Below are 25829 nucleotides of genomic sequence, written 5' to 3'. Positions count from 1 at the left end.
CGGCTCCTCAGTGCACAGCCTCAGATTAGCAGATCCCCTTCCCCTGCACACGTGGTCCCATTCCCCTCCTTCCTGAGCCAACATGAAGGGGACCGCGGCTGCGCTGATTGAGGCTGGAGCTGAGGAGCCTCCTGCACACGTCCCATTCCCCTTGCAAGGATCCTGGGCTTGCCCGATGTAAAAAATGGCGAGATCGGCACACTTGGGGCTGCTGCTGAGATGTCCAGGGAGGCTAAACCAAGCCGCGTGCCTCTCCCAGCCACTTTCACGGCTTCCTGGAGTAATTCTTTTTTATTTTCATGATGAGAGTGGTGAGGCTCCGCCTCCCCTGCCTCCCCTGACTTCACGTCACTGCTATTGGGTCTTTCTCAGAGTGACTGGCCCTAAGTCATACATCTGGCTTTATGGCTAAGGAAGGACCAGAACTCACAGGCTCCTAGTTTTTGACCTGATCATTTAACTACTACACCAAACTGGTTTTAGCCACTCAAAACTTTCAAAAATTTAGAAAAAGTTAACAATTGCCACAATGCTTCTAAATATGCTTTCCTACTAAAATTCTGAAATACTGAACTGTTGCTTTTGATTGCAACTAAATCTTCTAATCTGATTTGAAATGTCATGAATAAAGTATCAGTTTTCATCTCCATCTAAATGTTAAGATTTTTAAAAATGCATGCATGCATACCTAAGGGACAAAAATCCAATTCATGTTTTTCCCTTTTCCCATGCTGCATTTCCCCCCACCCTTTATATTGAATTAAACTATTCCACTTACTTGAAAAATCCAGCCCAGATTTGCCATCAGCTCTTTACCTGCATTTCTCTATACTCAATATGTCCATGTGCTTGTGAGTGTGTGTGAGTAGGTGTTTCTGTGTGGCTTACTACTGGCTGCAGTCATTCAATAGGAAATTCCTCTTGCCAACAAAAGGTTTATATATAAAGGTTTTCCAAGACTTGGCTATCTCTACATGAAAGAAATGATTACCAAAGGAGAAGCAGTGAGTAAAGGAAAGAAAATCAGGTAAGAGTATAAGAAATTATTCTCAGCTGTTCTTGTTTTATGAGCTCTTTCTTGCTCTCTTCAGATCCCAAACTGCTACCAGTCATAGATTGTATAATTGCTGCTGTCCATGCATTTAGGTAGAAGAGGCTTGCTTTCTTATATACTGTTTTGTGTGCATAGCTCTTTTATGTTATTTCATTTTTAGCAACAACAAAAAATATTTTTGTTTATGCTCTTCCCCAAATTGCACCTTGCAGCTAGAATTTTTTAAACAGAACATAGGAATAAAATACCAAAAAAGACTGCATGTGAGTCTGCTAAATCTGTGTATTGTTGTATGAGCTTTCATAGAAGTAAATCAGATGAGATCTGATTGGTTTAAATAAAATTGAATCATATATACCTTGGCTAACTTGTTATTTATTAAATCCTTGGCATGCATAATGTAGAACAACATCCTAATTTGCTCAGAAGATGAAATATTTGTTCAGGTGATGCTCACAGGAACAAAAGGAATACAGCTGCCACAGATTCTCTCCCACCTGTAAGGTTTCTACACTATAAGAATATGTAATGAGGTGATAATCTCATTAATATGTATATTAATTTTGCTTCAGTTACCAGAAATTAACTCCTTTCAAGTGCAATTTTTTTGGATTGCCATTCCAACAAAAAATTAAAATATTCGACCCAACCCTAACCCAGAAGATCAAGAGAAATAGACTAAAATAGTCTCATAAGAAAATAACTAGCTAAGATATCCCATTATACATTTTCTCAGGAAATACATGTTAAATGTCCCCAATTACATGTCAGGCTTTTTAGAAAAATGCCATGTGGAAAACCAGAAACACAGACTCCAGTACTGATAAAAACCAATAATCTTATGCAGGAACCATTTTTACAGTATATGCATCCATTGTGCACTAGCCTAAAGTTCAATTCAATGTCGAAGTTAATGCTATAAAATGTGATTAGGGTTACTACTTCAATGGTCTTAAAACAGATTAGGTAGTGACATACTGGATGGAGTTTCCCTATTAGAGGCAGGAAAGCTAAATTGCTGAGTACTTGAGAAAACAAAGGAACATGGCAATGAATCTTCCCTCTGCTTTTTAGTTTTCCAGCGGTCAGCAATTGTTGAAAATATTGTTCTGAAACAATTGGATTCAAAGAGCTTGGTTCACTACAGTTACAAACTCAAATTATCCCATGCCTACTGTATCCTTTTCCTGCTTTGTCCTCATAGGCCTCAACTCTATGAGGCCTCTATCAGTAGGGTAATCTCTATGCTGGAGGACTAAAAATCTACCTATGTCTTCTAGAGAAGATAAACGTTTCATACATGTTCCCTTTATTATAGTACGAAATATGATGTTACAGAATGACCATGGCAGACAAATACGGTAGAACCAAAACCAGGCATTTCATTCTTTGAACTGTTTTGCTTTGAATATTAGCATTTGCCACTGTCAACTTGCAACCAATAATGTAAGAGCTGGGGGGGTGGGGGGGTTAACAAAACATTCTTGCTAACAGCAGCAGTTGAGCTTATACCACTCAGAGCCAATCATCGGTAACATTTTGTACATTATTCTCCAAATATATTTATTTACTATTCCACAGATGGCACTGGACACATTTTTCTCACATTTCTTTTCACTCCCTGATTATGATTGTGGCCATAGTGGAGTTCTGCACATTTCTTTTCTTTTCTTTTATGTACACTGGGAGCTTATGCACCAAAGACAAATTCCTTGTGTGTCCAATCACACTTGGTCAATAAAGAATTCTATCTATCTATTTCATTGAAGAGACACAGCAAGCTTCATTGTGGAGCTGTCTAGTCTAATCTGCTACCAAATAACTAAAAGATAACTGTGAATGCAAATGTATATATTCCAGTTTCTAATTGGTTTAGAAACTGGAACATCAGAGACAGACTTATGGCTATAGTCATCATTAACATCTATATTTACTGCACACATGTACTTAAGAAATTTCTGAACCACACTATCTAACTAGGGCAAATAAAGGCAATTGAAAGTATTTTTTCTTTCAAAAGTTTCGAAGCTGATTAAGCTACCACCCTCCTTGTAATACCTGATAATTTATGCAACATAAATCAAGATGAATTATTTTAACAGTTCATGATCCCAGAAATCCCAGAATTAGATCATTAATGTAACTGACATGAATTATCCTACAATTTCAGTCTTCTAACTGTAGTTGTATGAAAGTACAGAAAATTATATACTGTAATCCTTATGCCTTCATGAATACTAATTTTTTATTACATACCAACCTTACTTATTAATTACATATTTATTAGACACTGCATGATATATTTAATTAAAATTTTGCTTAAGTAATTCATAAAAGCTTGAATTTATTTTAAAATTATTCAGGAATTATTTTGAAATTTTAAGTTTTGATTTAATATCCTAGTATACACTGTTGATATAGAATATTCTGCGAAATAAAATATGCTGTATTTTTTTATCTGGCCTAACATACTCTCTTAATGAGGAGATGAAGCATGTTCAGTAGCAGATAACTAGAGATGCTGAGATTTGTTTTCTTTCCATCTGGCTAGTAATTTTACAAGGAAAACCACTAATAACATGTTTAGCTCTTGATCAATTTGGATGAAATCTGAGGGCAGAATAACTTTCTTCTGGGTCAGTTTTTGTTTAAGGAAGGTCAGTGTATGTATCTCTCAATATTTAGAAGGATAACTGTTATGAAAATGACATAGCATCACCTTATTCAAGAAAAGCATTTTAGAGAGCAGCAGCAGTAGCTTTTAAGATAAATATATATTTTAAACGGGTGGGGTGGGGAGAGAAATGGAGATTTTCCCCTTCTGTTCTGTTTTTGGGAAAGAAAGACAGGTCATATGAAAATGGCATATATCATAGACATATTCCAGGTTAAAAAGAAAAACTGCAATAACAGAAGCAGATTCTAGGAAATTATAAACAAGGCTCAAATCCAGAGAGGGAATAGGTGCGCTGGTGGGTAATAGATACAAGAGAACAAGTAGTGGCAAAGGAAGGGCTATATTTTCTGAGCATGAAATGTTAAGTTTCTTTAAAGTTTAACTTTTCTGCTCCTGTAAGGAAGGGACAAAAGAAATGGAAAGACAGAATACTAGCACTGTTTTGTGATATTTTGACATCCTTCCCTGAAAGACTGCAATTAGAGGCAATAAGAAATATATCACTCACTATGCATGCAAACTTCAATCACAAAATGATACATTCTTCTCCCCATCTTAAAATTTTAGGCAAAATGCAAGGCTGGAAATGTAATAATGATACAATAATGAAGGACTACCTGGTAGGGAGCACCATGCCTATCTGATCCGTGGTGGCACGTTAGTTAGAATGGAGCATTGCAGGGCTAACTCACTGCTCACTCCACAAGTTCAATTCTGAGTGGCTCAAAGTTGATTCAGCCTTCCATTCTTTTGAGGTTGGTAAAATGAGGACTCAGATTGTTGGAAGCAATATCTGTAAACCACTTAAGAGAGACTGTAAAGCACTGTGAATGGTATATAAGTCTAAGTCCTTTTGCTTTGCTATCTGTCACTGCTTCTCTCTGACCAGAAAGCTAAGATATTTTTCTGGGTTGCCTCATTTTGTGCTATTATTTGTTGTATACCTCCTATGTTTGAGATTTAGCACAACTTTTGCTCATAGTCACTGTTATTTCTACTATACTTACTATAACAACATATTTAATTGTATTCCATGTTTTAACACTTTTTAAAATAATTACAACCTATGTACCTTATTATTATGCTTTCTGGCCCAAAATCCATAGCAAAAGGTTTCTTTGATTTTGCATAATAATGAGAGAACAAATATTAGCACAAGTGGCTCCACAAACAGTCCCCAGGACCAAGATGTTTACCAGCTTCTTCAAGGCCATGAAAATGAGAACCATCTTCTCTTCAGGAGCCCTTTCTTAACACATTAATGATAGGTTGGAACCCTTTATATCACACTCTTATCAGTCTGATTCAGTTGGACAGAATCTTACCAGGGTTAAACTAAACAGATTAGGGCATAAACAGAATAGACATCACTATAGTGAATGTTGTGCTGTTAGATTTCTGTTGGCTCAGTACTGATGCGTAGTGTTTTAATTCAACTATGAAGAAGAACGTTTGGATTACAGTTTTGTTTTAATTAAGAATGAATTTATTCTAATGGATTGTTTTTCTTCTCTCTATGTGCTTGATGAGAAAATTCAATTAGCATATTCTTCACTGGATAGAAATGAGAAAAAGACACCAACTTTAGAAGTCTGTGTTATATACAGTTTTCTAATTGTCATGTATATACTCTCTGCTTTTCCCAATTATGAAAATTGAAATTGTTGCTTCATAATGATGCCTGAGGATCCTAAATAAGCTGGACAGTATAGTTTGTTGTATATTTTAAATCTGACTATGCATGATCATTGTAGCAAAAGCAGTCACATCAACTGATTTGCTTTAAGAGTGAAATTATCCTTTGTAAATATATGCATTCAACAAATTTTAAAAATAAAAATGAAGCAAAATTTTGGTTTTTTAAAAAATTGCAGCTTTTTTTCTTGAAGAATAAATACTATAAACATAGAGGAAAATTGCATTTTTTATATATGAAGAAATTGGGAAATGGTCATTTATATAAAGTTCAACAAATTTGAAGACAGTGGTAGTGCCAATTGATTACTATGTAAAGTATTATATTTAAAGTTCCTTTTATTTGTTTTCATGTTTTTAATAATTATTTTTATATTTTGCATTGATCTTGTTTTATAGACGATAAATCTTTCTGCATTTAATATATATATGCTATTTTCAAAAAGAAAAAAATTGGAAGGTAGGTTATCTAAAAGGGAAAAAAATATGAGTTTGTAGAATGATTCATTCTTAGGCTTATAGTAAGGTAAATTCTAAGAGATAAAAAGTATTTTGGTTGCATTCACAAACATTATCTTTGCAAGATCCTATGGCCGTATCAGTGAAGCTTTTGTGCTAGACAAATTTTTATAAACTAATTTCTGTTGTTTGTTTTTTCCTTAGAACTCGGAAAGATTGATCAAGACATCCATAAATATAATACACCAGGATTTTCGGGTTGCTTGTCACGTGTACAGTTCAACCAGATTACTCCACTCAAGGCCGCCTTGAGACAGACCAATATCTCCTCTTACATTTACACAGAAGGAGAACTTGTAGAATCCAATTGCGGAGCAAATCCACAAACCATCCAACCAATGTCTTCTGCAACAGACCCTTGGCATCCAGATTCAGGTACAATGGGAATGAAATGATAGCAGAAACATTCCATATTTTTAAGATCTAAGACTGCTTACAAATATATAGTTTTTCCTCTCTTTTGTTATCAGTTTCCACCAGTTTTTGTAACTATCACATATATCCTTTCATAGCTATTAATAATTATTATTGCTGTTATTTTTTGAATCTTTTGAGTGATAAGAAGTAAGACTACTGCCCCTGATAAACATTTTATGTTTTTATTTTTGTCAAAGGGATGAATAATGCTGACAAAAGAACTGATAGATACCTAAGAATTTTGCCTAAACACGAGCATGTGTAAAATTCAAATCAAGTATACGGGTGACATTTCCATTTCCAATGAAATCCACTATTGAAATTGGAATCAAACTGAATATTATATGAGCACTTTGGAATTCATACACCTTTATTTTATTTGTGAAATGAAAAATAGGAGGGTGTTTTATGTATATTACTAATGAAAATATTTTAGAATTGTTTCCATGCACAGCACTGCTTTGATCGAGAAAGAATCTGTGTTTTCTTGACATTAGAAACAGATATTTGTAGAGTTAACATCTAATCCAAATTATAAAATACTAATTCTATGTCCACATTGTTACTTTGCTGAAATAGCAATTATTTTCCCAAAATATTATCTTGTGTGTTAGCTGTTATTCATTTCATTACTGATAATTTTGCTCTGTTATCATGATGACTTTTCACACTAATGATAGAATAATAAGACAACTCAAAACTCTCTTCACCTTGTTTTCCTTTAAATTTAATTATAAGTTTATCTAGAAGTGGGAATAATGTTAGGAAGAAGAATAACCCTACGAAGAAGAAGATCTAGAAGTTTTTTTATGCAGTCTTTTTATTGCAAAAACTGAGATCAAGGTGGATAATTTCTAGTTGCTTCTAAAATATTTGAATTATTTTGTGTACATCTTAGTTGCTAAGTTTATGTCCATATATTTTCAAAATCAACAATTCTATATGTATTCATTGACTATTTAATGATTCAAAAAGTGCTGGTATGACCTCAAACCAGTGGTGGGTTCCGGATCCCGTTGCAACCGGTACGGTTCATGTCCTCCACATGAAAGTGTGCAGCGCATGCTCACAGTGCGTGCATGCATCTTACCCTCCAGCGACGCCTCCGCAAGCCTCTGTGATGCTCCAGCTGCTCAGTGGAGCATCGCACAGGCACTGTACGCGACATGTGCATGCGCGGAAGCGCTGAAGACTTTAAAGACAGGTAAGGAGGGTGGGTGGGTGGGTCCTCCGGAGCACCATACTGGAACAGTACCCAGTGCTCCAGGCAGGCTCCAGTATGCCCATACCAGGGCGTATCGCCTGCAACCCATCACTGCCTCAAACTATATAAATCTACAATTGGAAAAAACAATGTTTGTCCACTCTTTAACTTGTATTTTGTTGTCTGAATACAGTATAAAGATCTGCTAGATATACTACTTCAGGAAAATCAAAATAAGAAAAAGAAAGGCTGCTAATTATTAAGGAAATAAAATGATCTAATAAATTCCAAATAAATTACAGGTCATCCTCAACTTGGAACAGTTTATTTACAGTGGCCACAGAGAGACTCCATATAACCAGTAAAGCACTTCAACAGAATGAAAGCAATTATACATTGACTCTCTGTTGTAAAACAGATGTGGTATTAATCTTTTAGACTAGACTAGAAAATAAGATGTTTCCTTACACCAAGCCAAACCATCTCCAAGATCTATCTACTTCAAAAAGAACTACCCTTTGATAGTCCCGAGAAATATCCTTTGACATCAATTGCCATGTGATCTTTTAAAACTAGAAATAGAAGTTGAGCCATCATTTTCCTTAGTAGTTATTCCTAAAACCAATGTAGCAGTGATTTACTTCATCACACCCACTGATAAATCTACCTGCTCCAGGAAGAACAAATAGAGGGAAATATGTGGCATTTCTGGCAGCAAAATTCTTTGACCAGCACTGAAAGATATAATATATACAAAGGCAATGATGAAAGCCTTTATTAACATTTATAAAAGAACAGGAAGTATGTAGAAGATCAAAAGCTTTGCAAAAGCTCTTAGGAGGGCACATCATTATTTTTTCTTATTGTCAAGAGCATCACAAATCCAAACATATACTATTGTGACTGATTTCTTCATGAAAACATATATCTAAGCTTCATCTTTTCAATTTATTGTTTGGGGAAAAATGTATGCTGTATTACCTAGTATAGCAGTCCTCAGGACTGTAAATACACAGTTACTCAGTTATGAATTATTTTATTTCTGCATGTCATGAACTGTATGAGAAAGTAGCATTTAGGATAATATTGCTAGTTCTATATGTTTGTGTCTTCCCATCTTTTCATGTTTTCCTTTATATGTCCCTCTTTTTCTTAAAATTTTGATTTTTAATTTACTTTTTTAATGCACATATTTTCTCATTTAGCTGATGAAATGCTCATTACTAAACCGCAATCTGTTATAATTCCTATAATATATTTCCTTTCATCTGTTTTCAACATCTCTTGATGGTTTGTATCTTCCTTTTTATATTCCTTTGTAAAATCTTTCTCTTGGATATTATCAAATTCCTTTTTCCATTGGAACAAACAATTGTTTTTCTCAAATGTATCTTTTGGGTTCCTTTTTTTTTGGCTGATTGGAGTGGTTTTATTCTTTTTTCTGTTACTGTTACTGGTATTTTTCAAGATTCATTTTTGTGCCTCTTTTTATTTACTCTTGCATTTTCCATATTAATCATAAAACTATATAGTGAGAAAATGGGGAAATTGTGTTATTTCCATCTTAAGAATGTCCATCAGATCTAATTATTCTTGATCGATGAGATCAAAAAACAACTGGTTGATGCCCCAGATCAGTATAATAGTTTGAGGAATTTCCTACATCTACTCTTACTTCTTACTCAGGTCCAGACTGCTATATATTTTCCATCAATTTTCTCCCAAAAAATTATCTTGTGTGCCTTTTGCAGAAGTCATTTCGTGTAGATATGTAGGGCATTTTTGGTACCCTAGCCCCAAATGTTGCACTTGCCCCAAATATTGACTTAATCAGCCAAGAAATAAAAAACCTGCTACAAATTCCAAGCTAGATGAAATAGAAGGCTGCTAAAGCAAAAGTTCCTATGTCTCCGTTTCCTGGACATTCATGCTGAAGTTTTCATTCTTTATTCAAAGGCTGCTGGAGAGATGGAAGACTTTGTTCCTTTCTATTCCCTGGACTTCTGCTAAATTCTCCCCAAAATTTTATCTCTCCAGTAAAGAGAAATACTGATGTCTGAGTCTGTAGAAAGCCAAAAGTAATATCTCATTCATGGAAATGCAGATGGTGGAGGGATGTGGAATACCAGATCAAGTCTACAATCTGGCAAGCAAACCATATGCATAAACGCATTTTCTTTATGTTTCCTAATCATTTTACACAAATTGGCCTCTGGATCCATTACTGAATACAGTACAATTTTGTACTTAGATATGGTGAACATGCAACTTTATAACTTCTTTGAGCCCCAAAATGGCTTTCATATTCCCTGCTAATTACCAGCGGTACTAGCTTTTCTTTCTTGTAACAGATAAAACATAAACTTGCTCATAAAACTCTCATGGAGGGAATAACTTAGGCAAACAGAGGCAATAAAGCAGTCGTGTTCTTTGAGGTTACTTAAGGGAGCAAGGGAAGTTGTAACTGCCAAAACAGTTAATAAAAAAGGAAATACAAGCAAACAGTGCAATACAAGCAATCCAGTACTTTCAATCACAATCAAAACTGGAATTTCCATCTCTAAGTGATGAGGTCATAAAGCAATGACTGCATTGCTTACTGACCACAATCTCAACAGTCCCTCTTGCCATTGTTAAACTACAAATGAACTATGAATAGAAATTGGATATTGGACATTGCAATATCTAGAATCAATAGAACATAAGAGAAAGACTGGAGAAAATCACAAAATGAAAAAGCTGTGGCAACAGAGGCAAAGGCATGGTGAGATTGGTATCCAACAAAAGTTGGAAATAGCCCAGGGGGCAGGGGCGAAGTCGTGACGACACGATGTGCGATCTCAATGCTCTGAGATGACAGTTGACACTTTTGCCCCTGGGGGGGGTCCAAACGGATCCAAACTGTCCCAAAGAGACAGTGAACAGGAAGAATACGTCTTGCGGATCTTGGGGATATCGCAAAATCCTCGAAAGAAGCAAGAGAAATTTCTTCAAGCCGGTGACAAAAAACCCAGCCAAGGCTGATGAAGTCGGGGCATCCCCAAAATGGAAGGAATGGAAAGTGAAAGTGTTCCCAGCTGGTGAGGAATCCTTATTGTTTTAAAAGAGAGACTGCCTATAAAAACTTAAAAATTGATTTAAATTGAAGCATAGAAGAATCAAGCAGAGAAATTAAACCTGTAATGGTTCTGGACAGTGGCTATCTTATTTTTTTAAATGCTATCTTCATGGATGGAGCTTTTACAAGCTTTTTAAAATGGACGGATCAAGTCTTCTTTTTCCACCTTTTTTTTCTGTGACTCTCTGTGATTTATAGACCAAAGATTTCCTCTTTCATCGCTGTATTTTTTTTAATTCATTTAAAGATTGGACCTTTTTTTCTAATTTGAAATATAAAATAGATATTAAAAAAAAGAAATATCTTAAAAGCACTACGTGCTAGGAGGTTTTGTTGATTGGAGCTTTGTGTATTCAAGTGGAACCTTTCCCTTTCTTCATGGTTTGTTTTGACGGCTCGTTACAGAGCGATAGGGGTAAGCCAAATGTCCCTTTGAAGCGTGTTTTCAACCAGAGAAGAGGGGAAAAACAGCTTTTGTGAATCCATGTTTTAACTTTAAAAAATCTTCCAAGCGAGAGCGCTATTGTTTAAGATGGCAGAATGTCAAGAAAATACAGAGATTGTAAGCTTGCAGACAATATTTTCAGAATTACTAAAACTAACAAATACATATGAGAGAATTGAACAGCAACTGGAATATTTGGAACAGTTAACAGAAAAATGTGATGAAAAATTTGATGATGTTCACCAAATGCAAAATGAGGGGATTAAAATCCAAAGAATTGAAGTGGAAAAGAAATATAAAGCGATTAAACTTGCTGATATCCGTGACAATTGGTTTGTTTTTGAAAATGCAAAGAATGGAATATTGAAAGAGGAAACAAATGGAGAGGAAATCTATTTCAAAGGGCAAGCTATAGAAGAAGAAGAAAAAAGTAAAGAATTTATGGACTATGAAACTTTATCAGCAAAAATATGGATAACACTGCTGACAATTAAAGACAAGCGGAAAAAGAAACAGAAAGAAGGCATCAGGATTATATGAGAGATCTTACAAGCAATGAGTTGCTAGGAGTAGTCCATACAAAGCTGATTAAGAAGAAGCTCAGAAGATTGATACCACAAATGGCAGAGGACATAAGATTGTATTGTTATTGGAAAGATACAGGTTGATAGATGGAAGAGTATACTTTAAAATTACTAGCTAAACCTAATGAAATTTAGTGATAATAGGTATAGTTAAATAAAAAATTTATAATGATAATACTGTAACAATGTGTAGTGTTATGATAAGCAATAATTGGATATGAATATTGAATGATACCCATGAAGGGAAGGCTAGAAATCCTTTTGGATTATATATAAAGGTCAATAATAATAATAACAATAAAAAAGAACTAAATTAGACACAGTTAAGTTTTGATCATTAGGGGGGAAATGTTATGGTATAGGATATAGTCAAATAAAGAAAGGATAATGATAATAATCTATATAATAATAAATAATAAAATTTATTTCTTAGCTGCACCCTCTCCCGAAGGACTCGGGGCGGCGTACAATAAAACACATAAGAACAGTATGGACAATACACAAACAAAATAAATGAATACATGTACATGGAGGAGGTAGGAAGATGAATAAAAAAACAGTTAAAACACAATTTAAAATCCCCTAATAAAATTCCCAAAGTCACAAAATTAAAAAACCCGTCAGGAGCAGTGTGAACGAACTATGATTGAGCCAGGCCAGCTACTTGAAATAGGTGGGTCTTGAGCTTAATCCGGAAGGCGCGGAGGTCAGAGGTAATCCTAATATCCGGGGGAAGGTCATTCCACAGGGCTGGGCCCGCAACAGAGAAGGCTCTACTCCTAGACGCCGCCCCCCGACATTGTCTGGTGGACGGCACCTGGAGGAGTCCCTCTCTGTGCGAGCGAATTGGTCACAGGGATGTATGGGGCAGGATACGATCCCGCAAGTAGCTAGGTCCTGAGCCATGGAGCGCTTTAAAGATCGTTATCAAGACCTTGAAACGCACCCGGTAGACCACAGGGAGCCAGTGCAGCTCACGCAGGAGAGGTGTCACATGGGAGTACCTTGTACTTCCCATAATTACCCGCGCGGCCGCGTTCTGGACCAACTGTAGTCTACGAGTGCATTTCAAGGGAAGCCCCATGTAGAGAGCGTTACAGTAGTCCAGGCGAGACGTCACCAGCGCATGAGTGACTGTGCGCAAGGCATCCCGGTCCAATAGGGGGCGCAATTGGCGCACCAGGCGAACCTGGTGGAACGCCCCCCTTGCCACGGCCGTCACATGGTCATCCATGGACAGCCGAGCATCAAGGAGGACGCCCAAATTGCACGCCCGCTCCACCGGGGCAAGTTGCACGCCCCCGATGGCCAGAGATGGAATTAACTGGTTGAACCGGGGGGCCGGAACCCACAGCCACTCCGTCTTGGAGGGGTTGAGCTTGAGTCGGTTGTCATCCATCTAGATAATATAAGGAAACTGGATGTAAATTGTAAACAGCGATTTGGAAAGGAGGATTAGAAAACTGTGTTATTAAATATTATGGATGTTTATCTAGAATAGGATATAAAGATTTAATGTTAATGGAGGATTTTATAAATAAGTAAATGAAATGCCAGTATGTGGTTATGTACTAGATTTTGTTATATTTTATGATGAAGGACATTTAAACAATTATAGTCAAATAAAAGTGGAGGTATGATTATGGTAATATGTATAAACATTTGAGTTAAGATATCAGAGTTAATATGAATTATACTTGATGGCGGTAGAAGAGATGCACAAAAACCTTTTGTAACCAACTGATACACTTTCTACAGTATGTAAAGAAGGAGGATTTTATGTTTGTTTTAAAAATTAAAAATAAATTAAAAAGTTTTTGAAAAAAAAGAAAAATAATCTTTTCATTTACATAGTATTCTTACTGGAATGTTCTTAAGTGCTGTTTCATTTGTATTAGCAATCTACAGTATAGTATTAAAATATTGCTATATAAAAAAAAGTTGGAAATAGCCCTGAAGGTCAGTATGGAGATGAGAGACAGCCAAAGTTTATATTCTTTTCCTGTCAATGAGCACAGATTCCACTCCATGTATTAGAGCAGAAGGGCAGAACTGTATCAGGATCTGCTTCAATGCCAAGGGGCACAACAGGGACAAGGGGCTGGCAGGAGGCAGACAGCTGGCTCGGAATCCAATGCAGTGTCAATGGGTGGCATATAAATTAAATAAATAAATTGAAATAGAACAACTGCAAAAAAAAGCAAAGGTATTAGTGCCTTGGGTGCAATTACAAAAGATTTAGAGCATCACTTGAAGATCATTGGTGTTCACAAAATCACATCAATCGATTGCAAAAGGCAGCTTTACTTAGAACAGTTTAAATTCTATGTTAATATCTTTAAAGTAATAAACAAAAATGCGTGCCACTCTCAGGTCCTTGGAAAGGATTTGATAGATGGACTAAAATGTCAGATCCCATCTAAACATCTGGCTGACTATATGACTACTGATGATGATGATGATGATGATGATGATGATGATGATGATGATGATGATGATAGGAGGAAAGGAAGAAGGAAGGAACTGAAGGATTCATTTTTGCTTCCCAAGAATAAGCACTGCAGACCATTATAACAACAACAACAGTAGTAGTAGTAGTAGTAGTAGTAGTAGTAGTAGTAGTAGTAGTAGTAATGGATTATCTGAAGCTGTATGGAAACATTCCACTTGAAATGGAATTGCTGCTCAATACTGTCCACATATATAGCCAAGATATTGCAATGGAGTTTGGATTGGAGAAATGTGCTACACTCATATCGAACAAGGAAAAATAGTGAAAACTGAGGGAATCAAGATGCCCCATGAAAGTAACATTAAGAGCCTGGATGAGGATGATTACTACAAATACCTACGTATCCTTCAAGCTGACAGCATCAAGCATGCTAAAGTCAAAAAAAGGGTTAGAGAGTGAAGAAGATCTTAAAATCCAAATTCAATGGAGGAAATAACATTATTATAACACCTGGGCAATCCCAGTCATTAGATGCACAGAAGGAATAGGGCCGACTCGAGTATAAGCCGAGACCCCTAATTTTACCCCCAAAAACTGGAAAAAGTTATTGACTCGAGTATAAGCCGAGGCTGGGAAATGCAGCAGCTCACGGTAAATTTCAAAAATAAAAATACAGGTAGATAACAATAAAATTGCTAAAAGTGTGTGTGTGTGTGTGTGAGTGAGACAGACAGACAGAGGAACAGAGAGAGGGAGAGAGAGAGGGAATCAGAGAGAGACTGACAGAGACGAATCAGAGACGTACTTTTAACTACCTGGCAGCGGCGTTTTGCCTTGGGGGGCTCCTCAGAACATCCCAAGACTTCGGAGGGAAGTTTACAGCCCTCCCTCAGAACGCGAGTGACAACAAGTTTCCCAGGCTTTAATTTGCCGAGCTGTGCGCACGCGCCTGTTTTCCACGGCGTGGAGCAGCGGCGAGATTCTGCGCGGCGAGCGATGATTCCAGGGGCCATCTGGGAAGATGAGAAACGCAAGGGGGGACCCAGCCCCCCCCACTGATGGCCCCCGGAATCATCGCTCGCCGCCCAGAATCTCGCCGCTGCTCCACGCCGTGGAAAACAGGCGCGCGCGTACAGCTCGGCAAATTACAGCCTGGGAGACTTGTCACTCGCCGGGGTTATGCAGAAGCTTCCCTCCGAAGCCCGAGAGGAGGGAGGGAAGCGGGCGCCCGGCACATAGAAGAGCCCCATTAAAATGTTTAAAGAGCCACATTTTTTTTTTTTTTGTTCACTGGAGTATAAGCCGAAGTGGATTTTTCAGCCCAAAAAGTGGGCTGAAAAATTCAGCTTATACTCAAGTATATACGGTAATTGATAGGAAGACCAGAAAAAAAAATGACAATGAAACATGACCTTCATCCTCGCAGCAACATTGGCAGATAGGTGGGTGTGGAATGTTGCAAGTATATCAGACGGATGATGAAGAAGAAAGGGCTTTGGAAGAATATCTGAAGGACAATGAAGATGTACTGAAGTTAGTATGCAAGGAAGGCCTGCTGACTACTGGAGAGACCAAACTGGCCTACAAGAAAGACCAAATGAAGAACAAAATGGAGGCATGGGAAGACAAAGCACTATATAGCCAGTACATTAAGAAAATAGCAGGGAAAGCAGATAACAACAAGACCTGGCAATGACTAAGAGCAGGAAAGTCAAAGAAAGAGACTGAAGGATTAATTTTGGCTGCACAAGGCCAAGCCTTAAGGACAAATGCATACAAATCCAGAATTGAAAAGAGAACAACAGTCAATAAGTGTCCCCTAGGCAAAGAAGCTGAGGAAACAGGGGACCACCAGGAAAGCTGCTGCAAGAAGATTGCACAGACTGACTACAAGCAAAGGCATGACAAAGTAGCAACAAGTACCGTACCATTAGAACAGTGGTTGTCAACCTTCCCAATGCCGCGATCTTTAATACAATTCCTCATGTTGTGATGACCTCCAACCATACAATTATTTTTGTTGTTACTTCATAACTGGAATTTTGCTACTGTTATGAATCGTAATGTAAATATCTGGTATGCAGGATGTATTTTCACTATTACAAATTGAACATAATTAAAGCATAGTGATTAATCTGCCAATCTTGGTTTGGGAGAAGATCAGGCAGGCTGGGATTTTCCAGGATAAAACGACCTGCCTGCCTGCCTCCAGCAGCAGTTTGTGGTTTACATGAGTTTCACTTTATTAAGTTAACTTTTTTTACATTCCGTTCCCCCACCCACCCACCCACCCACCCAGTTTTTTTTCTTTCTTTTTTCTTTCTTTCTTTCTTTCCATTCCTCCCTCCTTTTTCTTTTCTTTTTTCTTTCCTTACATTCCTCCTTCCCTTTTCTTCTTTCTTTCTTTTTCTTTCCATTCCCCCTCCCTTTTCTTCTTTCTTTCCATTCCTCCCTCCCTTTTCTTCTTTCTTTCTTTCCATTCCTCCCTTTTCTTCTTTCTTTCTTTCCATTCCTCCCTCCCTTTTCTTCTTTCTTTCTTTCCATTCCTCCCTCTCTTTTCTTCTTTCTTACTTTCTTTCCATTCCTCCCTCCCTTTTCTTCTTTCTTTCTTTCCATTCCTCCTTCCCTTTTCTTTTTTTCTTTCCATTCCCCCCTCCCATTTCTTCTTTCTTTCTTTCCATTCCCCCCTCCCTTTTCTTCTTTCTTTCCTTCCATTCCTCCCTCCCTTTTCTTCTTTCTTTCTTTCTTTCCATTCCCCCCTCCCTTTTCTTCTTTCTTTCTTTCCATTCCCTCCTCCCTTTTCTTCTTTCTTTCCTTCCATTCCTCCCTCCCTTTTCTTCTTTCTTTCTTTCTTTCCATTCCCCCCTCCCTTTTCTTCTTTCTTTCTTTCCATTCCTTCTTCCCTTTTCTTCTTTCTTTCTTTCCATTCCCCCTTCCTTTTCTTCTTCCTTTCTTTCCATTCTCTCCTTTCTTCTTTCTTTCTTTCCATTCCCCCTCCCTTTTCTTCTTTCTTTCTTTCCATTCCTCCCTCCCTTTTGGGGATAGTTGCTTTTCACTGTAAAACCATGCCAAAGTTATTGGTATGGCTTGGAAATGAAATGCACAGCCATATAGAAGCGGGCTTACTTTTCTGTAAAGAAATGTCCTACCTTGCAAAATATGTTAACTACTCTTTTTTTTTCTGCAACACTTCAATTTTGTTTGTTGGAACTTATTTTTAGCTGAGATTGTTTCACTGAACTAAAACTGATCAATTTATTTCTGTTAAACAATAAGAAATTGAAATAATTTTGGCATTATATAAATAAAATAATAAGAAACCAAGAAAGATAATGATGGCATTAACTTCGATGGCAGCCCATCAGGCTACTACAAAAGGGACTTAGGACAACAGCAGTTCCCATCTATACATACATAGGTTTACACTTCAGAATTATATTACAAAAATCTGAAAAGTGAACATTTTGGTGTGAGATTCTAATTTCACTGTAAGCTTAAAACATTTTAACAAAACATATTTTAAAATAATTGAATGGAACAAATTTTCTATTATACATTTATCCTACTTAGTTTAATCCTTTATGATGACTCAAAATACCTTCATTAAACTTGCACATGCTAATTGTATGTATAAATGAAATTTAGATATAGTTTCAGTGCAATAGAACAGTAAATTGTCAGAATGATGTGTGAGGCTAATGAGCAACTTGAAACCCCTGCTTCAAGTGGGAAATGTTAGTGAAATTGGCAGTCAGAGCATAATATTCTAGTCTGGAAAGCAGATTCTTAAAGCTGAACAAAGAATAAAGAAAGTAATGACTATTAGTTCTTCCCTCCGTCAATGCTAAATATGTAATTCCAAATGAGCTGATCTTATCTGCAACAAACTTTGGTGAATAGTTTAATAGTGACATGTTTTGTTACTGACCCCAAAAAAAGATTGATTACGTTTGAGTGTGGTATCAATCAAATGGAGCAAAAGAGACAATAATCAAGGAAGAGATAGTAACAGTATTTAGACTTATATACTGCTTCACAATGTTTTACAGCCCTCTCTAAGTGGCTTACAGAGTCAGCATATTGCCCCTAACAACCTGGGTCTTCATTTTACTGACCTTGAAAGGATGGAAGATTGAGTAAACTTTGAGCCTGGTGAGATTTGAACTGTCAAATTTCAGGAAGCAGGCAGTCAGCAAAAGTAGCCTGAAGAATGATTCACAATAAACATCTATTTTTGCTTCACTCTACACCATTGCTGTCAAACTTGTGGCCTGCAGGTCTGTGGGCCAGATGTGCCCACACCCAGTTTACTAAAGGGGGGGAAGTCTAATACATCACATAACACCGCCATGACGACACGAGTTTGACACCCCTGTTCTACACAATCTGTGCTAATGGGTTTGATTTGTTAACAGTGGTATTTAATTCTCTATTTAACTCTTTCTGTTATATTTTACTGGCTAGAATTCTAATTTCCAAAACCCTAAATCATATCATCAAGAGGACAATAAAATAAGGAGGAAAGGTTTTTTTTTAAAAAAAAATGAGAAATAAAATTGTTACTGGAAATAAATACTGTATACAGACATAAGTTTTAAGAATGGGATAATTTTGCAACTTCTTTTTGTGCTATGTCAGTATCTTTCTATGAAAAACAATGAATTATCCTAGTATGGAAACAGCATACATTTGTGAGCCCCCAACAACAACCACCACCATTTATTATAATGTTTGCCTTCCTGTGATAAAATTATTTTGGAGAGAAACATTCACTTTCTATACAATATACTTGCTTCCTGAAGAGCCCAAAAGGCATTCTGTTCCTGTTCTACTGTTATCAGGCCAATAGTTTAAAAAGTCTCACTATAATCTATAGGTACCAATTCTGCTACTATAGCAGTGGACAGGGATGTTCTGGCTAATTTGTGACAAAAGCAAGAAGAGGAGAAAGGATGCACCTTCTCCCAAGCAAAAAAATAGGTTACTGTTTGACACCCAGAGTCACTTCTGGGAAAGAGGACAGCTGTATCAATTTGATAAATAAAATTTAAAAAATAAGAGATAAAACAGAAAATATGTTATCCCAGATTTTCTCTCCATTATGGTCTTCATGTCCTGCCAAGGACAATCTTGACACAAAAGGAACCATTCATTCATTCTAAATACTTTCTTATAGCCACTTTAATTCTCTATCATTCCAATCCCAAAACTTTATATCTTTGCAACCTTTCATTGCGTTTTTTTTTTTGTCTTCTAACTCCTTCAGACGTTTCCTGGTTACCTCCTTTTGCTTAAGAAGTCATGCTGTTTCCTATCAATTCGTTGCTGGAGCTCATTTGGGTTTCTGTAAAAATACTAACCCACTTTCCATTAGTTCAATAATCAAGTTACTGACACACAGAAATAAAGAAAAAGAACAGATATGTTAGTAAAATTCTGTTTTTTATGGAAGCCAGAGAAGAAATTGGTATATCTGAATGGAAGGGTGTAGACCACAGCAGCCAATCTGTCAGGAGATGGCCAATTCCTCAGAAACTACATTTCCAGGCCTTCTTTCTTTGAAGAGATAGCACTACCCTCCAGTCATTTCACCCTGATCACATCCAGTACCCTTTCTCAAAATAAAAATAAAAAGGATCTCAAAAATTAGAAACTAATTTGGGCATATCATATTTCACCTAAGCTGATCCTTCAGCCCAACACCAGGTTTTAATCTATGTGCAATATAATGAAGAATGCTAATAAAATTTTAGAGGCATTCTGCTTCTTTTGTTGTACATGATAAATGTACACATTAGAAATCTAACTATAGAAAAGATGGATAAAGTGTACTGTACGTAGAGCACCAAACAAGGAAGAAAATGTTTAATTAATATAGGGCCTAAGAATAAAGTTCTAAACATATATGAGTATATAGAAACTGACACCAAATCCCATAACTCAATTTTTTTTCTATTGACTCAAGGTCGAGCTTGATACAATACAAATTTGCTTTATGCAAGCTTTTTAAGGAATGTAACTCTAGCATTAAGCAAGGGAGGTATGTACTTTCCAAGAACTAATCTATAATTCAACATTCTCTTATCTATATATTTTTAGTTACTAATGTCTTTCACTGTGCTTGCTGTTAACCTATGGTCTTCCTGCAGTGACTTGGAATAACTGACAGTCCACATGGAAGTAAGGACATTTACTACCCATTAAGTTTATGACAAAATCGAGCCTTTCCCTTTGGGAATTTCCTGTAGATTGACTGAGTCCATTCTGGAATCTAATGCTATACTAGAAACTTTGTCATTTCATATTTCTATTTCCTTTATGCTTCTAATATTAATATTTAAGGATATCTTAATTTTAGTTCTGGCCTAGACTGATACAAACTCTGGAAAAAATAAAATCTAAATGTTATGCTTCACTTTACATCAGGTGCTGATCTTCCTTACAATGGTCAAGTAATAGGAAATGGTGTTAACAGAAATTCAGCAATTATTGGAGGTAAGGAAGCAGTATATATCTATTTCAACTGACAAATAAGTACATTCAGTTAGTTTAATATACTTTTCAGTATTAGTACATAGTTACCTAAGATTGATCAAATTATTTTGGAAAATTTTATAACCTCTTTGAGTTATCATAATATGTAAATATTTTTTCATAATATTCAAGTACAATCTAATAATTAAGATGCTGGGCTAGGATTAGAAACATTTAAATCCATTATCAATTATGTAAATTTACTTAGCGAATTTAGTAAGTTACTATCAGTCACCATGATGTTAGGGAGACTTTCTTCATATAAGGTGCAGATGAACAATTCCTTGTGCTTAAACTGAAAGGTAACAAATTAAATAACATTTTAATGAACTCATTTTGATTACTAAGTAAAGATATAACAGAATGTTTAAGCTCATTCACCAAAAGAATGTAATGTCCACATGGATTAACTTCATGGTTGGTTTTTGATAGCGTGTCTCAAGTTGGAATGTTTTTGCAAAGCAAATTCATCATTAAGCCAATTTCAACCAATAATAAAGTCTAAGATTCAGAATCAGATCCTTACCTTTTCATGCATTGCATTGAGCAAATTTATCTTCATGCTTAAAGAGAAGCTAAATAAACAATGAGCAACAACAAAAAAACAGATGAAGAGCCAGAGATTGTTTTCATTAGGCATACGTAAAATTAATTTGGGAATAAAGCAGTCTTTCCAAACAAAGGAACTGTCTGGAACTAAAATCAATTAAAGAAAAAAATGGAGTACTTAAATCAAGAAGAAGGAATATTGAAACAGATATTGCCTTCCTTCTACAATTTGTAATTCTAGGTTAACAATAATATAATCCAATTTAGGTGGAAAGTCCATCCTATTCTCCCATCTATATGGTGGTTATTTAATGTTTCTCTATTAAGTCCCATTTCTTGATAGTATCCATTTCCCCAGAAAAAACTTCTGGTAGAGTAGATTAAGCTTCATATAACGAATCATCTGCCATGATGAGATGGGATACCATCAGTAGACTAATGACACTCAGTATCATTTATATCTCCATTCCTGGTGACCCAAGAGATGCTGTCACTGCCCAGTCACAGCATCTGAAGGCTATGGAGGTTTGGATGGGTGACAAAGGATTTGGCTGAACTGTGGTAAGACTTTAGTGGCTTGGGACCATGGAGCTTCGGGATCTGGGATTTAATATTTTTAATATCTCCAGACAGAACTGTGGCACAACTTGGGGGTTCTCCTGAATTTGGGATTAGGCATTCCTAATAGCAGTCATGGCTAGGAGACCCTTTGCACAACTTTTTGTTGTGTGCCAGTTACACTTTTTCCTGAATCAGGAGTCCCTGTGCTCAGTCACTCACGCCCTGGTCATCTCCTGCTTCGACTATTCCAAAAGTATTCAGAAGCTATAGCTGGTGCAAAATACAGCCACACAGACCATTTTTGGAGACACTGGGATAGTTAATATTATACCACTGTTCTGCAAGCTGCACTGGTTATGGGTTTACTTCTGGGTCCAAATCAATGGGTTGTTTCTTACCTTTAAATCCCTTCCTGGCATGAATCCAGGCTTTCTGATGAATTATCTTATCCCAATGGTATTGGCCCATGCTACCCATACCAGCAGAAGGTGTGTGCTGGGAACCCAGTTGGTCAAGAAATTCTGGCTGTTGGGGTCCAGAAGAAGAATTATTTTTGTTGTGGCTGCCATCCTCTGAAAACTGGTGCCATCTGAAATGATATCTGTACCCATACTTTTGGTCTTCTGAAAGGGCTTGAAGCTCTGCCAACTGTTGTAAGGTCCTAAGAGGACTTGTCATTCTGGAGGTGGTTAATGGAATAAGATAAGACTCTACCTCTTCCCCATACGCATTTTGTTCCCTTCCTTCCCATCTTGTCAATTCTAACACAATGTTAGTATTAATATTTATTGTGTAATGCTTTAATGTTTTATCTTCTGATTTTTCATAATTGTAAGCTGCATAGATTTTCTTCTAGACAAAATGGGCAGAATATAATGGGCAGAAATAATAAATACAATAGCATTTGTGCAGATATATAAACACAATGTTCCTATCTCATCTGAGATTCTTCTTTCTACTCTCTGAGGTTATAGTTTAGCTCATTAATCACCACAGTCTTTCTTTTTCTCTTCCCCCACACATACACTGATATGTGCATGCATGCATGCATGCAACTTCAAATATATTATCACAATTCATCAAAAGACCTTTCAGATGAGGCAAGCTGACTATGGAGATTTGTATGAGAGACAGCAAAATAGTTGCAATGATGAAATGCAATTTCATCATATCTTTCCCATTATGCCTAATTCTGAATGAGAACTACTCAGAACAATTGGGTCTATTGGTTTCTTGTTGTGGTGACTGCTTGTGGGACTTTCTAGTGCTTTTCTAGACACTATGACAATTTTCAGACTGAGGTTGTTGGGCAGGTAAAATAATTCTTTTCAGCATAATCCATCATCTTTCCTAGAGTACAGGAAGATGGCTAACATGTAAAGAATTGAACTAATTATATCAAAATATTAATATTGCACTTAATGTACATGATTCTCACTGTGTGAAATAAATAAATTATTAAAGTACGTATATGAACCTCAAATTCATACACATTTTGTCTAGTTGCCACTTGATATATTAATTTATTAATAAAAATAATTAAATTTCATTGGTGAGATTTTTCTTACTAAATGAATGATATTATAAGGTGGCTTGACAAAATAAATATTTTAGCAATGTCAAATTTAGCAAAAATGTTTGAAAAACTGCAGGTATGTTTAATTACAATATATTATTGGATGAATATTTCTTCCCCCCTTATTTTTAATTTGTTAAACTCTCACATTTCTCTTAGGTATTATTGCTGTTGTGATCTTCACCATTCTCTGCACCCTGGTGTTCCTCATTCGATACATGTTCCGCCACAAGGGAACCTACCATACCAATGAAGCCAAGGGGGCAGAATCTGCTGAGAGTGCAGATGCCGCTATTATGAACAATGATCCCAATTTTACAGAAACCATTGATGAGAGCAAAAAAGAGTGGCTTATCTAAAATGAAATGGGAGGAGTAAACAGCAGGGGTTGGGGTGGGATTGCAGAACATTTTTTTTCCAACAAGCTCTCTAATGGACTCTTGAGCACATCTAATTTTAAAAAAGAGAAGATCAGCACAACTCAAGGTGCAAGTGACAGACAAACATTGCGATTGCAAACCCAAACAAATAGAAAATAATATTGGTTTATCATGATTGCCCTTTTTATACACATCTAATCCAAGAAAATAATCCAAGCAGTTCAGTAATTTAAGCAGTTCAACATTGCCAGTAAATATTGTTGTCTAAGTGCTTACAGGTGTTTAAAAATACCTATCACTACAGGGATCATTTTGCATTTTTTAAATCCCTCTAGAATATAAATATTTCTCTCCAGACAATATCTGTTTCTGAAGCCTAGGAGCATTCTTGTCTAGCCTTTTAGCATCATGTTCTAAAAAGGATGTGATAATAGTTGAAACATACATTGTCATTTGATTTGATTTGAACATTAAAGGTATCAGACTGCAGGGTACTTTCAAATGGCTTTATAGTCATTTACCCACTCTGGAAAATTCTCAGAATTCTCTGTAATTGTTTGAAAAAGCCAGGAATCCTAAGTGTATCTTCTTCTATTGGTGTAAACATGTCAGTCACTTTTCACATATGAAATCACATACAAAATGTCCATAATCAGCATTGCTCCAATTTCTGAGAATGAGAATATTGGGGTTTCACAGAAAGCTTTTGTCCCACAGAATATTCAACATTGTTGAATTACAAATTTCACAGGAAATGGCACATTTCAGCGGCAGTCAATCTGTGGGGAGCATTCACTGAATTATTCTCTTTACGAGAAGCCATAACTATGAAACTATCTTAAAAACCTACTTATAATAAATGGCCCCTCAGAAAGCAAGAACTCGGGCTTTACGATATTCCTGGATAAAACCAGATTTCTGTGTTTTTGATAGGCCATTAATCTGTTAGCACTTTGAAATCTCCATTTGATTTGGGTATATCATAATATTGTGAAGTTTTATCAATAATACAGACCTGCTGTTGTTTTCATTCTTGTTGTCAGAAAGGCACGCTTTAATGCACAAAAAGTCTTATTAATTTTCTTGCTGAAACTCTGCTACAACTCCTCTGACCTGACATCACCATGTAACATTTCTTCCACTTGTGACATAACTGATTTATATAGATACATATTAGGGCCGTGATGGCGAACCTATCACACTTGTGCCACAGGTGGCACACAGAGCCATATTCGCTGGCACACTAGCCATCAGCTCCAGGGCCCATGGCTGATTTCTGGCCTTCCGGAGGGCAAGGGCAGGCTGTTTTTCACCTTTTCAAGCCTCCGGAAGCTTTCCTGGAGCCTGGGGAGGGCAAAAAACAACCCCAATGGGCCAACCAGAAGTTTGGGGATGAACTTCTGGTTGGCCTGTTGGGCCTGTTTTTCACCCTCCCCAGGCTATGGAGATTTTCTTAAAGCCTGGGGAGGGCGAAAACAGCCCCAACAGGCCAACCAGAAGTTTGGAAACAATCCGTTTCTGGCTTTTTGGGGGCCTGGGAGGCCTCCGAAGCCCGGGGTAGGGTCGTACATGCATATGCAGGGGGGGGGGTTTGTGGGCAGGAAGGATTGAATTGATGTGAGCACATGTGCATGCATGGCAGCGTGTGCATACAAAATTGTGGCATGCTATAAGAAAAAGATTCGCCATCACTGTACTAGGGAATTAGAACCACACTTATATGTTCATTGAAAATGGATTCTCATAAATTCACAACATGATATGAATATTGCTTTTTAAGAAAGAAATTTAATACACAAAACATGCTTTTATTCTTCTTCAAGTCTTTATAAATCCTGGTTTGAAATAGATTTTTGAAACTATTTTTCCTTTTACTGGAAAAGCAAAAATAAAAAGACTTAATAATCCAGAGCTCAGAAGTATACATTCCAAAGCATTTTCTTATAGGCAGGTTTGCTGAATCTGTTATTCAGGGATAAGAGTGACATTGCTGAATTGAATGAACATATCCGTGAAAGAGAAGGCTTTGGAATCAATTCTCAGAAGTCACATGCATCTATGTTT

The 25829-nt window shown here is 36.6% G+C and overlaps 1 protein-coding gene across 1 annotated transcript in view; it reads left to right on the top strand.

Annotated features, from left to right (window-relative positions):
• CNTNAP2 (contactin associated protein 2) overlaps nucleotides 1-23963 on the top strand; it is a 1236760-nt gene extending 1212797 nt beyond the window's left edge. Inside the window, exons 22-24 of the mRNA XM_081971635.1 lie at nucleotides 6090-6320; nucleotides 20592-20660; nucleotides 23545-23963. Coding sequence (XP_081827761.1) covers nucleotides 6090-6320; nucleotides 20592-20660; nucleotides 23545-23744 — 500 coding nt within the window. The 3' untranslated portion in view covers nucleotides 23745-23963. The remainder of the gene's footprint in view (nucleotides 1-6089; nucleotides 6321-20591; nucleotides 20661-23544) is intronic.
• The last annotated feature ends 1866 nt before the right edge of the window (nucleotides 23964-25829 follow it).

Source organism: Natrix helvetica (assembly GCF_964273705.1).
Source record: "Natrix helvetica genome assembly, chromosome: Z".
Classification (NCBI taxonomy): Eukaryota; Metazoa; Chordata; class Lepidosauria; order Squamata; family Natricidae; genus Natrix; species Natrix helvetica.
The sequence above is the reverse complement of the archived record's forward strand: the minus strand, read 5'-3'. Positions and strand labels throughout refer to the sequence as shown.